The sequence below is a fragment of the Manis pentadactyla genome, chromosome 13, assembly GCF_030020395.1.
Source record: "Manis pentadactyla isolate mManPen7 chromosome 13, mManPen7.hap1, whole genome shotgun sequence".
NCBI classification, from domain to species: domain Eukaryota; kingdom Metazoa; phylum Chordata; class Mammalia; order Pholidota; family Manidae; genus Manis; species Manis pentadactyla.
The window spans coordinates 101544741-101560185 of NC_080031.1; the positions used below are offsets into that span (position 1 = coordinate 101544741).

At 39.9% G+C, this 15445-nt stretch overlaps 1 protein-coding gene across 1 annotated transcript; it reads left to right on the top strand.

Moving 5' to 3' along the window:
- Positions 1–11446: 11446 nt before the first annotated feature.
- Positions 11447–15097, top strand: PCDHB2 (protocadherin beta 2). Its single transcript, XM_036895993.2, is given in 2 exon segments — positions 11447–13583; positions 13586–15097. Coding segments are annotated over 2 exon segments (2352 nt in total). The 5' UTR covers positions 11447–11609; the 3' UTR covers positions 13964–15097.
- The last annotated feature ends 348 nt before the right edge of the window (positions 15098–15445 follow it).

The following is a 15445-nucleotide window of genomic DNA, read 5'->3' on the forward strand; positions in this document are numbered from 1 at the left end:
AACTGGTGTGAGGTGATATCTCATTGTGGTTTTAATTTGCATTCCCTGATGATTAACAATGTGGAACACCTTTCCATGTGTCTATTGGCCATTTGTATTTCTTCTTTGTAGAAGTGTCTGTTCAGGCCCTCTGCCTATTTTTTAATTGGGTTATTTGTTTTTTGGGTGTTGAGGCAAATGAGTTCTTTATATATTTTGGATGTTAGCCCCTTACTGGAAAAATATTTTACAATATATTCTCCCATACTGTGAGGTACCTTTTTGTATTGCTGATGGTGTCCTTTGCTGTACAGAAGATTTTTAGTTTGATGTAGTCCTACTTGTTCCTTTTTTACTTTGTTTCCCTTGACTGAGGGTCTATGTCCAGGAAAAAATTGCTCATGCTTATATTCAAGGGATTTTTGCCTATGTTTTCTCCTAATAGTTTTATGGTTTCATGACTTACATTCAGTTCTTTGATCCATTTTGAGTTTATTTTTGTGTATGGAGTTAGACAATAATCCAGTTTTATTATCTTACATGTAGCTATCCATTTTTCCCAACACCAGTTTTGGAGAGGCTGTCTTTTCCCTATTGTATATTCATGACTCCTTTATCATATATTAATTAACCATAGATGTGTGGGTTTATATCTGGGCTCTCTGTTCTTGTGCCAGTATCAAATTGTTTTGATTAATGTAGCTTTGTGCTAGAGCTTGAAGTCAGAAAGCATAACCCCCAGCTTTGGTCTTTCTCAGGATTGCTTTGGTTATTCGGGGTCTTTTGTGGTTCCATATGAATTTTAGAACTATTTGTTCTAGTTTATTAAAGCATGCTGTTGATATTTTGATAGGGATTGCACTGAATCTGTAAATTGCTTTGGGTAGGGTGGCCATTTTGACAATAGTAATTTTTCCTATAGATGAGCATGGGATAGATTTCCATTTATTGGTGTCTTCTTTATTTTCTCTCATCAGTGTCATAGTTTTCAGAGTAAAGGTCTTTCATCTCCTTAGTTAGGTTATTCCTAGGTATTATATTCTTTTTGATGCAATTATAAATGGAGTTGTTTTCCTAATTTCTCTTCCTCTAATTCTTTGTTAGCATATAGGAATGTGACAGATTTCTGCATATTAATTTTGTATCCTGCAACTTTACTGAATTATTAGTCCTAATAGTTTTTTGGTGGATAATTTAAGGTTTTCTATATATAATATCATGTCCTCTGCAAATAGTGACATTTTAATTCTTCCTTACCAATTTACTGATTTTAGTTTTGTATCTTTTTGTCCTGATATCTCTTAATTGTGAGCAAAACTAAATGCTGGATCCTATGAGTCCTCCTAGCAAATCACCGAAACTGGGGGTGGTCTTGGGGATATCTGATGTGCCCTTCAACTTGTATTATACTAAAACTGAAGAAAGAAAAATTATTACTTGATATAACTATCAACATATGCAAAAATCCTAAACAAATGGAGCATGTTCCTAGGGCGCAAATCACGTTCAGTATTAGAAAAATAATCAGTGTAATCTACCGCAGGAGAAAAATCGTATGATCATATCGATTAATATAGAAAAAGCATTTCACAAAATTCACCACCCATTCATGATCAAAACGCTCAGAAAAATAGGTACAAAGGGGAAATACCTCAGCTTGATAAACAGCACTTACAAATATCTTACAGCCAACATTTACTTAACATTGTAAGTGTAATGTTGGGATAAGGTGTAAAATGGAATGATTTCCCCGATTTTGGGAACAGGGCAAGGATGTCTGCTGTCACCACTCTTATTCTGGAAGTATTCTGGAAGTTCTAGGCAGTGTAGTAATAGGTAAAGCAAAAATCGGAGACCTAATAACGGTGAGGTAAGAATTGTGCCACTAAACGATGTGCCTGCGAACGGATTCTGTTTCTGACCGGAAGCACTGGACATACCAGATTTTCAGTTCGAACGCCTGGTGGTGCTACAGGCTAAAAGGTGGGAGGAGGAGCCTGCATCGCCGCAGACTCCATCTTAGAAAAGAAAGTCTGAAAGGTGCTGGGCATGGACGCGGCTCGGAAAACGTCGGCAGCAAGCTCAGATTTGGGGCCTTTCTTCGAGTGCGGGTTAGACATGTTAAAGAAATAACAGATGCTGGCGAGGATGCGGAGAAATGGGAACCCTCCTGCACTGTTGGTGGGAATGTCAATTGTTGCAACCTCTGTGGGAAGCAGTGAGGCGGTTCCTCTTACCAGGCTTTCGAAGGCTTCTAAACGACAGAGCACTCAGAAGATATGCAGGACATGTGCGCGAGAAAACCTGGCAGAAAAGGCAAGTGGTGAGTTTTCCTTTCCTTCTGGGTGTCACGCAGGCGATCCAAGAAAAGGCAGGCTGCTACGTACGGCCAGTTTCCGGAGATTTGGAGATTTGGAGCTGGGAGCGGAAAGCGGAGCGTCCGCGGACGGCAGGAGAGCAGTCGCGGAGCGGGCAGGGTGGTTTCCCTGAGATCGAAGAGTATTTGAGATTCACTTACAGAAGAGGCTTTGCGCCCGGGTAGGAAACCAGACCTGTAGGAGCTCTGCATTTTCAGTTATTACCTGTAAACTTTTTTGTTTTCTGAGAAAAAGCTGTGAGTCTGAGATTCCCCCCCCCCATTGGAAAACCCTTCTGAACGTTCCAGAATGTGCACCAGGGACGTGGATGAGATTTGGGTGAATTTTCCTTCACTGAAACTACACAGTCAGTTCAGTTTCCACTTTCACAATAAAGCGCCACACAATTGTGGGGTAAGTAATTTGCCCATTCGTGGGAAACAAAATCGCTGGAGGAAGAACCAAAGGTAAGTTTAACTCTCCGGAAAAGAATGGTAGGTATCAACACTAGTATGGGACCTCCCAGTCCTAATGGTGACAGTCGGTGACAAGCCTTGACATACATGCCTGTCAGCGATCCGCTTGTTGAAGTCTCTGCTGAAGATCTAGAGGCAGTAAATAACAGCTCGCTGAATTCTCCAGTTCACTGAATTCTCCCACCTCTGGGTAGTACTCACCAAACATTTAAATACTGCTGTTATCTGTGCATTATAACACCCACTTCAAGAAAATTACCAGGCGATTTCTGGGCGCCATGCCAAGGACTCAGGCAATTGACAGAAGAAATCGTTTCAGAACTATTTTTCTTCCTGTGAAGGCTGTTGGTATGACAGTCCCATTGGATGACAATTCCATAGAATTGAGAATTGATCGTGCTGACACATCTGGTCATCCTGGACTACTTCCAGAAACGAACTTCACCTCTTTAAGGGTCATAATCTAAGCACACTGGAATAAAAAGAAAATCCCTTGCTCTTTCTTCCAGAATGTTCTTTCCATTGAATGTTAACAATATTCCATATCCTGCCAACCTAATGCAGGACAGAGGGAAGAGAGACATGCAACATTACTTTATCTCCAATGAAATTAGGTTCTCAGAAGCTGAAAAGACAGCAGGAAGAGACAGATATTCTTGGCATTGTTGCTTCTGGGCTTTGGATAAAAAGAGGAAAACATCTCCTTTCTGAAGAGTGGTATCGTTTTATGGTTCTACCTTCAGTAGTGTTTTCTTCTGGAGCTAGCTAATTGTTAATTTACAGACAACAGGTACTGATGGTTAAGCTATTTTTCTTTTCACTTACCTCACAAAGGTCTTTGTTTAGAAGCCCAGTAGCCTCTTTACTGTTAGGTGCAGAAAAGAAATGTGTTTTTTCCTGCTCATACCTGATTTCCTTTGATCTTCAAAGGTAAGGTACCCCCAAAACTTTGTATAGATTCTACTAGCAGGTATCCCAGCTCCTGACAAAGAATTCATTCCAGGTCTATCCATAAAGTGACAGCCTTCATAATTTCCCAGAGAAAGTCAGGCTATTTAAAGCCATCTTTTGCTTTTCTTGATATTTCATTGATGATGGCTGATAAATTGTGATAGTCTACTTTTCAGCAGGACTGGTCTCCATCCATATTCAAGTAATTTTATTTGCTTGATATTATGTAGTTTTTACTTTTTATTCAAAAATTAGTTCATTTGATGATTTTGATGACATTGATGATACAAAATCAAATACAGATATAGAACTACAGGGAAAAAATAATTGATAGAAATAAATGTCTCATTATTTAAGCATGATCCGCTGTGGGGCTGTGTAGTTAATTTATGGTAATGCTAAATTTGGATTTGTTAATTTTTTATTTACTAATAAGTTTTCTCATTTATTAAACATCAAAATCATTCATTCTTTTGCAATCAATATCCCAGCATTTCTAGTACATTAAAAGGAAATGTCATGTAATATGGATCAGCAAAACAATCTCATCTTTCTTCTCTATGTGTCAGTGTTTAATACTCTCCAGTATGGTTTAGAGTAATGAAAGGCAGAGGATACAAAAACATGATATGCCTCAAATGAGATCTATTTTTTTTTATTTTTAATGTATTTTTAATAGTTTCTCAGAAAATGAAAAAAACATTCAATATGCTGGATAATGAATATATTACATTGTTATGAAATATTTGATAGTTTTGTTTGCTTTTCTAAGATATTTTTCTTCTTTCTGGACAATTTGAAAAACTAAGAGAGGTCTTATGGTGGCACTGCAGGCTCAGATGGTGAATAAGCCAGACCCAAGTTCAGTACTCTGTGCTCCGTAGTCATAGCACACTACCCTGATTGAGAGCTGCGTTTCCAGCCTGAGACTCTGGTGAGATAAGTGACAGAAAGATTAATGTGGTTGGACTTTGTGCAGGGCCATCTTTACCGGAAGGTATTAGAAGAAGGAATCATGGAACACTTAGAGCACAACCTAAGGCAAAGTCTGATCTTTTTATTTTACTTCATATATACCATGAGGGCATATGCTCTTGCAGAGTTCTGTTCCAGAGGCACTGGGGAGCAGTCCTTTTATTGGTAATTTAGCAGATATTTGGGGTCTGAGGGTGGGGAAGCTGTGGGTGGTGGTGGCAGGGTGGGGGCAGAATGAGGGGATAATTAATATTTCTAAAGATAAAAGACTTGCAAAAGAGAAAAGATTTGCAAATCAACAGACTCAGAATTTGCTAATAAACAGAAACTGGATCCAGAGTTGGTATGCACGCCAAGTGAGACATAGATGCTGAATATTCAGCTGCCAAAGAACAATCCTTTGAATTTTTACAAGTTGAGATTTGCAGATATAAGTAACTGTTTACCAGTGTGTTCTTGCACTTAGGAGTAGCACAAAAAATCCAGAAGCCCATTCTTGTAGCAACCAAAGTTTGTATCAATGGCAGGCCTTGGATATAGACAAAACAGTATTCGTAAGTGTAGGCACAAATTCCCATGCCTGCCCTTGACAACTACCAGGACAATGGTGGCTGGAAATATCCTAAACTTGAATGGTCAGATTTCTCAATGGAAAGAAATAGGTTGAAGTTAATTTAACCATAACAATACTGGGTAGCATGTTATCACACAGATCCAGATCTGCACTGATCTTCACCAAGTTGTAGGTTGTCAGTGATTTTTGCTTAGCTGCAATATAAAGTGGTAATCCCAGAAAAAAATGTCTTTCCCTGGCTATTACCTTTTCTGTGAGAGATCTGGGTGTCAGATATAATGAAGAAACATCTTTTAAGGGTTTTCCGGGCTACTGAATATGTAATTAAAATTTTTGATAAAACATACATACTGGTTAAAAAAGACCCGCTACTAAAACCTATAGATTCCAAGGCAATATTAATGTACAATGTAGATTCTGAGATCATTAGTGATAGAAGAATTTCTGGAAAATACACCATCCTGTTGTAAAAGACAGTCCACCTCTATTAATCCTATCTTCACTTATGACATCACTACACCCCAGGAAGCTAATTTGAGACCATAGTTTCTGTTTTCTGCTTCAGATCCAAACGAGAGAAAAAAGGATGTTTTGTATTCATACTACCACCTTCCTTATGCCCTAAAACCTTCAATAAAGGGAGATTGAGAAAAATAAGAACAATTCTGTTATCACTGCCAGAGATCTGGAGTTTCCCCAAGCTGAAAATGAAACATAATATAATCAGGTCTTTATTTTCACCACACTGACTCTACACTTACCAGGCATGAGAACACGTCTCCAGAGAGCATGCACTTTAGTAGCACAGTGCACTTAGAAAAATGCCCAAGTAACCAATTGCTGCTGGAACCCCACTGGAACCACCACTCCCTCAAAATGAACACCAAGAACCTGTTTGCTCTGACATCCCTGAATTGTAAGGTCTTAAGTTCTGCATAAGGGAAATAGAGCGTTGGTGTGAGGGATGGTGTTTGATGACAGCAGCAATTCACCCTTCATACCTGATGCAGAAAGTAATCTGTGAGGTTCAAGGTGTTGGCAGTGCATGGAGACCAGGTCTGGAAGGCCTTCATGCTCTCTCAGTTACTCAGGGACTTGAGTGTTAGTGTGGTTAGCATACAAGCCCAAGGGAAGGAAGTGTGCATTACCAGGTTTCTGAATGATAGCAATCTAGCCAGCCATGGATTTAAGGCTGTGGTCAAGGGTGTTAAGATGCCACCCATATCCTCCATATTCAGACTGCACCTGTTGCTGGTCAGTTGTTTCTTTCAGCTCTATTGGCCACATCTTGACAGGCCCTAGGAAAGGGTGTAGACCCTTCGCTTAGCATCTGCTTGGCCATTACTATGGTCTTGGTATTCTTTTGGTGTGTTGTCTTCTACTCCTTTTTATGGTGTATGTTCATACAGTATCCCAATGTGACTCTATTAATCATTTTATCTTTTCATTTTTAACATTATTTCCATATATCTATTGAGACTGTCTAAATTGATTACTTCTGCTTTGTATTTGCCCTCCCTACATCTTTGGATTTCTTCATTATTTATCAATTTTCTATATTATATTTAATAGTTAAAACATGCTTAGGAATATTTTTCCTTTTTAAAATGAAATTTCAATTGTGGTCTTAGTAAAGATGCAGTCATCTGCTGGGTTACCTAAAACCTGATACAAGCTTTAGACTATTTTAATGGTGGGAGAGAAGAAGTCTAAGATTCTTGGGAAAAGTCGTATATGATATGAAAACATATAAAACATATACACACATATATATGTATATATAAGCATCTTTAGTAAAGAGAGTCAGTCCAATATATACTCAAGTCAGGTAAAACTCATGGCAATGCTTGGTTAAGACTTTTCAAGGGAACAGTTTGTACTAATAGACTATGCCGATTCTCCTTGAACAAAAAATGCCAAGATTCTTATGCAAGTGTCTCTTTCAAAACCATTAGTTGCAGATTTGTACTGGGGGAGGAGAATAAACAACACCTTCATTTCCCCTGCTTGAATCATCTTTATTTTGAAACCCTGCTTCCTTTATCTTTGTGAAATATGTATCTTGACATACTGTGGGAAAACTCATTTGTATCCTTCATAAGGCAAAGACAAATTGTTTGAGCATTACCACAGGCCAAAAATTTCCACGCTAAGATAATAAAAGATGTCAGATACACTCTCTTCCCATCCTAGAGTATTACTAATGTATTTCCTGCAGGGTCTCAGTGACAGGTCACTGAAAACCCCTCTTTCTTCTGCCATCTGATTGCTGAGTGAGAAAGCTGTTTGTAGGCTGAAGGCCATTGGAGGGCTGAAGATTTCTCTCCTTTACAAAAGAGCTAGTAGTATAATGTCTCTAATTGTTTGACATCATCTTTGATAGGGAACATGGTCATGTAAATCCCTTTGACTACTTTTTCTCTTAGTTCTTGTAATTTACATGTCATGGCAGTCAAGAGAATCAAATAACCCTCTAGTCTAAAAAAGAGAAGTAAGCCAAATTATGACAGATCCTCAAGCAATGTGTTATTTGCTTGTAAAATGACTGATTTTTTTGTCTTGTAGTAAGATTATGACTTGCTTTCATTTTCTTTAATATATTTGAGAATATTTTTCTGTTTGTATATATGAAATCCTTCACTTGTGTATTTTAATATGTTTGATTTTATTGAAAATAATCTTCAAACTATAAAAATGACCCCTAGGATATTTTCTCTGATTGGGTAGTATAAGAAAAGTGAAGTCAGTCATAAGAAATTAAACATAATGTAATAATATAATTCTTCACTATATAATATACTTCCTCATTATAGTGTGATTATCAATATGTAAATATTTATATTTTTAGTATGGTAGATGCTAATTCTTATATGATTATTTATTAAATGAAATTAAGAAAATAAGAGCATTTGTAAGGGTACTCAAGAAGGAATGTGAACTCTAACCAGGTTTAAGGATATAAAGAGTTTAAAAGCAAAACTGAAGGAACAAAATAGCAGCAGACTCACAGAAACCAAGAAGGGACTAGTAGTTACTGAAGAGGAGGGGCTGGGAAGGGTGGGTAGGGAGGGAGAAGGGGATTGAGGGGCACTTTAATTTGCAATCACAATATAGGTAGGTCACGGGGAAGGCAGTACAGCACAGAGAAGACAATTAATGACTCCATAACATCTTACTAGGCTGATAGACAATGACCACAATAGAGGGGGTGAGGACTTATAATATGGGTGAATGTTGAAACCACCGTGTGGTTTAGGTGAAACCATCATAAGATTATATATCAATGATACTTTTATGAAAAAAAGAATATAAAGAGTTTAATAACAGTGGATATAATGTGTTGGAAATTTGGAAACCATCTACAAATACAAAATACTGGTACTGGTGCTATTATCTCTGAAAAAGAAACTTACATTTATTTCTAGATGTATGAATAGCATTAAAACTGAAAGAAGTGTGAAACCTTATGGATTGTGAGAACATATATGACAACATGGGAGGTTTAAAAGTTATTTTGCACAAGAAAACCTAATATGTTCTTGAGTATTTTTCCTCTGAAATCTTTGATATTAAGTTTTTAATTCTTCAGCTTGTGAGAGGTACTAGATTTTGTAATTTTCTTCATATTTCCTACTTCCTTCTTTATTATCCAAAAATTCACCATAGCTGCTTTAGTTCAGAGAACCTACCAAAACAAAATAAACATATGCTTGGTTAAATTTTCAAGTGCTCTGTCAGTCACTATTGACCTTTTTGATATAAGTGACCTTCACTACATCTGTTTCTGACCTCAACTAAGTCTGGCAGCCTGTATAAAGTGCTGTTTTTAAGGACTTGGGTCTTGAGTTTTATTCATCTGGGTGAATTGTGCTAAATGCTCAATGTCAATGAATTAAAATATTTTGAATAATAATAGAAAAAATGCTTTTTTCATTAATTTATTAAAAGCAAAAAATAATATCAATAAAATACAGATATTTATTTCTAAATGTTAAGAAAGGGAGCCTATGATTGCCCGTTTTTTAAACCGAATTACAGAAAATAAGTGAGACCTTTAAAAAGTGTTATGCCATTGTTACATTTAATGAATCATCCATTCCAGTTTTCTGGAAATGCAGGGGATAGGGGAACAGGTTAAATGACACCACAAGGAAACAAGAATTCAGAGTGTAGGACATCCTACAAGACAACTGGTCTGGTTACTTAAAAAAATTCATTAACATAAAAGATGAAACAGTTTTAGAATAAATCGATGTAACACCCAATACAATCATGCAACTTGATTAAGAAAGAAATTTTCTAAGACATTCCTTATAATAAGTGGTTAAAACAGTGCATTTGTAAAAGGAACTCAAGAGTGAATATGAATTCTTATTAAAGTTGGAGAAAATTAGAGAATTTGGAAGGATAATGAAAGAATAATTAATGAGATTTAAAAGGGACTGGATTTTAATAATACAGAATTATTGCTTATTATATAATATGTGCTAGTAGCATTATGATTATGTGGGATAATGTTCTTATACTCAGGAAATCCCTGCTGAAATATTCAGAGGTGAAGTGTCATGATGTATTCAGGTTTTTTTCAAATAAGTCAGCAAGAAAAGGGGTATGTGTGTGTAGAACAAAATACAGATAGAACAAATATGGCAAGACAAAAATTTTTTAATTTGGATGGAGGGTATAATAATGTTTGTTATAGTTCTTCTAACTTTTCTATATATTTGAACTATTTTATAATACAAATATTTAATTAATAGACTTTACTTTTTAGAGCAGTTTAGGTTTTACAGAAAATTGAGCAGATAATACAGAGTTGCCATATACTCATTTCACCCACTCACAGTTTCCCCTAGTATTAGCATCTTGCCTTAGTGTGTTCCTTTTGTTATAATTGATGGAAAATATTGATCCATTATTAATAACTAAAGTCTGTAGTTTACATTAGGGTTGAATCTTCGTGTTGTACAGTTCAATGGGTTCGACAAATCCATGTCATGTATCCATCATTACAGTATCATAAAGAACTGTTTCAATTACTAAATCCCCTGGTTTATCTCATGTTCCCCTCCCCTTTCTCCCTGGCATTAGTCTTTTTAATGTGTTTATACTTTTGCCTTTCCAAAATGACATGTAGTTGGGATAACAGAGTATAGCCTTTTCAGACCAGCTTCTCTCACCAAGCAATATCCACTTACGTTTCCTCCATGTCTTTTTTGACTTGATAACTAACTCACTCCTTTTTATCAAAATGCTTTTAAACGCAAAATGAAATTTAGAAACTTAACAACAAACTGCAACATGTATACCTTGTTTGTTACCAGATCTAACAAATTACCTCTAAAAAGTCATTGAAAAAATAACTGGAAAAATTTCAGTATTTACTGGGTATTTGATACTGTGAAATTATTAACGTTGTAGATGTGATAGTTGAATTGAGGATATGTTAAAAATAAAGTTCTTACCTGTTAAAAAGGAAAATAAAAATAACAACACATTCGCAAGAAGAAATTAATCCAGCTACTTTTGGAGACTTTCATGTGACTCAAACGCAGAAAATTTCAGGGAAATGTCAAGTGCGAGCATTGCAAAAGAGATAAATGAGTAAGGAGAATATTTGTGTCCATGAGAATGCCCTCATTTGAATTTTCCTGGGTGTATGGTTTTCGGTTGGTCCTGAGAGTGAGGATGGTCACCTAACTACAACCGAGATGCACCTCGCCCAAGCTCTGAATAAAAAGTGGGCAATTTTTTTTTTCATTTTTTTGCCTAGGCAAAAGCTTTCTTTCATCCTAGGACTAAAGTTACTCCCTTCCAGTTTCTGAAGTTGATTTCTTCCAGTTTTAAAAGAGTGGCTTGGATCCATGAGAAAGCTGGGATAGAAATTTGCCTGTGCTTTCCATGTCGTTATGGATGCAATGAAAAAGCCTTTCCAAACGCAGAGAAGACTTCTACACCTTGAGAGACACTACATGGAAGTACTCCATTTAGATGGCCATCGGTCTGAAAGAAAGGATTGGGATTTTCTTAATGTTTTGTGTAAAATAAATACTCGACAAGGACGCGGGGTGGCGCTGCAGCATTAGAAGTAGGAGAAAGAAAGCTACCAGCCGACCCTCCTTGCACCAGAAGCTCAGCAAAAGAAGCAAGCAGGAAGAGGAGGCTTTCTAAGGCAGTCGCTCGGGAAATCGGGGCTCTGAGCGACCCCATTTATCCCAGTGGCTGCGAGATACTGGGAGAAAAAATCAGCGACCAAGCGAGCCAGAGGTGGGTCGGGTTTGCTGGGAGACCAGACCGATGGACGCCGGAGAGGAAAAGCAATGCTTTCAGAAACAAAGGCAAGTCTTGATATTCTTTGTTTTGCTGGGCATAGCTCAGGCTGGTTCCGAGCCGAGGCACTATTCAGTGGCCGAGGAAACGGAGGGTGGCTCCTTTGTGGCCAATTTGTTAAAAGACCTGGGCCTGGAGGTAGGCGAGCTAGCTGCGCGAGGGCCTCGGGTCGTTTCCAAAGGGAAAAAAATGAGTTTGCATTTCGATAGGCACACCGGGAATTTGTTGTTAAATGAGAAAGTGGACCGGGAGGAGTTATGCGGCGCTACCGAGCCCTGTATACTACCTTTCCAGGTATTACTGGAAAATCCCTTGCAGTTTTTTCAGGCTGACCTATGGATTATGGACATCAATGATCATTCCCCAGTTTTCCTAGACAAGGAAATAATTTTGAAAATTTCAGAAAGTATCAATCCCGGAACCACTTTCCTAATAGAACGTGCCCAGGACTTAGATGTAGGAAGCAACAGTCTCCAAAGTTACACGGTCAGCCCCACGTCCCACTTCCACCTTAAATTACAAAACAGCTCAGATGGCATACTACCGCAGCTGGTGCTGGACAAAGCGCTGGATCGGGAGGAACAGTCTGAGATCAGATTAACCCTCACAGCACTGGACGGCGGCACTCCACCCAGGTCTGGCACTGCCCTGGTCCGCATTGAAGTCTTGGACATCAATGATAACACTCCAGAGTTTGAAAAGATGCTCTATGAGGTGCAAATTCGGGAAAACAGCCCCATTGGATCCCAGATTGTCATTGTTTCTGCTAGAGATTTAGACATTGGAGCTTATGGAGAAATATCTTACGTATTTTCCCAAGCCTCTGAAGATATTCGAAGAACTTTTCGAATAAATGAAAAATCGGGAGAACTCCTTTTGACACAGAAACTGGATTTCGAATCCATTCAGACTTACACATTAAATATTCAAGCGATAGATGGTGGAGGGCTTTCTGGAAGTTGCGTGGTGTTTGTCCAAGTGATGGATTTGAATGACAACCCTCCAGAACTGACCGTATCAACACTTATCAGTGAGATTCCAGAAAATTTGCAGGAAACCATAATTGCTGTATTCAGCGTCTCTGATCCGGACTCAGGAGACAATGGAAGGATGGTTTGCTCCATTCAAGATGATCTCCCTTTCATCCTTAAGCCTTCTGTTGAGAATTTTTACACTCTGGTGACGACCACAGCCCTGGACAGAGAGCACAGATCCGAGTACAACATCACCATCACCGTCACCGACCTGGGGACACCCAGGCTGAAGAGCGAGTACAGCATCCCCGTGCAGGTGGCCGACGTCAACGACAACGCCCCGGCCTTCAGCCAAAGCGCCTACACCCTGTGGGTCCGCGAGAACAACAGCCCCGCCCTGCACATCGGCAGCGTGAGCGCCACCGACGCGGACTCGGGCGCCAACGCGCGGGTCACCTACTCGCTGCTGCCGCCCGGCGACGCGCGCCTGCCGCTGGCCTCGCTGGTGTCCATCAACGCGGACACCGGGCAGCTGTTCGCGCTGAGGCCCCTGGATTTCGAGGCGCTGCGCGCCTTCGAGTTCGGCGTGGGCGCGGCCGACGGCGGCTCGCCGGCGCTGAGCAGCCGGGCGCTGGTGCGCGTGCAGGTGCTGGACGCCAACGACAACGCGCCCGTCGTGCTGTACCCGCCGCAGAACGGCTCTGCGCCCTGCACCGAGCTGGTGCCGCGCGCGGCCGACGCGGGCTACCTGGTGAGCAAGGTGGTGGCGGTGGACGGCGACTCGGGCCAGAACGCCTGGCTGTCGTACCAGCTGCTCAGGGCCACGGAGCCCGGGCTGTTCGGCGTGTGGGCGCCCAGCGGCGAGGTGCGCACGGCCCGGCTGCTGAGCGAGCGCGACGCGCCCAGGCACAGGCTGGCGGTGCTGGTGCGCGACCACGGCGAGCCGCCGCTGTCGGCCACCGTCACGCGCTGCACGTGCTGCTGGTGGACGGCTTCTCGCAGCCCCACCTGCCGCGGGCCGAGGCGGCGGCCGAGCAGGCGCGGGCCGAGCCGCTCACCGTGTCCTTGGTGGTGGCCCTGGCGGCGGTGTCGTCGCTCTTCCTGCTGTCGGTGCTGGGCGTCGTGGCGGCGCGGCTGTGCGCGAGGGCCCGGGCCGCGTCCGCGGGTGGCTGCTCGGGGCCCGGGGGCAGCTTTGCGGGCCACGTGGTGGACGTGAGCGGCGGCGGGACGCTGTGCCAGGCCTACCGCTATGAGGTGTGCCTGTCGGGAGGCTCGGAGACCGGCGAGTTCAAGTTCCTCAAACCGATTCTGCCCAACTTCCTCGCTCAGGGCGAGGAGAGGGGTTAGTGAGGCAAACCCGTTTCAGGGATAGCTTTGAATTCCGTTACGTTTTAATAAGAGGCTACTGAGCCTAGTCTCAATTAAACTGTGGAAATGTTTTTTTTTCTTAACTGCCTTGCCCATTGGGGTTTATTTACTGCCTTGCACTGTCGAAATATATCTATCTTCATTCCAATTCAGTGCATGTAGTTGGTGTTCCTGAATGTTTTGCTCTGTGGTAAATGTTTGCATTGTTATTGTTGGTTACTCTTAGTTTAACTTAATTCAAATTCTAAAGTGTGAAAGTAAGTTTTGTATTTTCAGAAGTCTTGAAGTTATAGCAACTTTTTCCAAACTCACCTTCCACAATTTCTAGGTAATTTTGCAGTTCAACATTTTTAAATGTTTGCTGTCACTACACGGGGTTATTTTTTGAGCCAAGAATATTTGTGTTTGTATATTCTCTTAGGCTACTGTAACTTTTATCCTGTGGATTCACATTGGCTAAAACCATTAACATAGGTGTAGTCATGAATAACAAAGCACCCTCTCACATTTTTCTAAATATATACTTCTTTAAAGTGTCCATACATGATGATTCTTTAGGGATTGTGAGAACCTTGACTATTGGATTCCACAAACAACTCATGCTAAAAGTGCTCAATAAATCAACCACTAATATTCTAAAGTGTAGTTCAATAGCCCATGTCCAGTCATTTTCAAAGACATGCTAATTCTTCATGCTATCTCAAAAAAATTTCACCTCGACTTAATGCCCTTTTTAAAAAATCAGTTTTAATTATTAAAATCATCTATTAACTTTTAGCTAAAATCCAGGGATTTAAGGGAATTAAATCCCTTGTCCTTGACCATATTTTAGAAACTTCAAATGTTGTTTGGTATTGCATCTTTCCAAATTTTCTGGAGCATTTATGATTCAATCGGAAATAAGCCTGTGGAAAAGAGATTTATTTTGCACTCCCCGTTCTTTTTTTTTTTCCCCACTGACTTCTGGTTTTCCCCTTTCAGTTTCCTAGACTTTTCAATACTTTTTTCTTTTTAGATTAAGCTATGTTTCTTAATAGCTCCCCATTTATTGCATGATTAGCACAATGACTGGAAAATTGTAGGTTCCTAATAAAATTTTTGAATGATTGACTGAAAGAAGTGTTGTTATTTCACCTGTGACTTTTTGATAATTAAATACACTAAAATACTCCAGGACAAAATTTTGCTGGAATGAAGTGCTCTCTGATGTATAATGAATTATATGTATAATTTTTGGTTATTAATTGAACTGATCACTGTTATTCAAACATTATGCAGTTAGCAATCCCTGGTGCCACTTTCCTTCAATACATTTCTTCCTTTTTCTCTTCCTGTTTGTCTTTTTCCTGCCCATTAGCTTAAGGAATACATATGAAATTGTTTTCAATTTTATAATTTAAATTTCCTTCTATAATTCCCTAAATGACTTGTCCAATTTTTTTTATTTCTTGCAGTCCAATT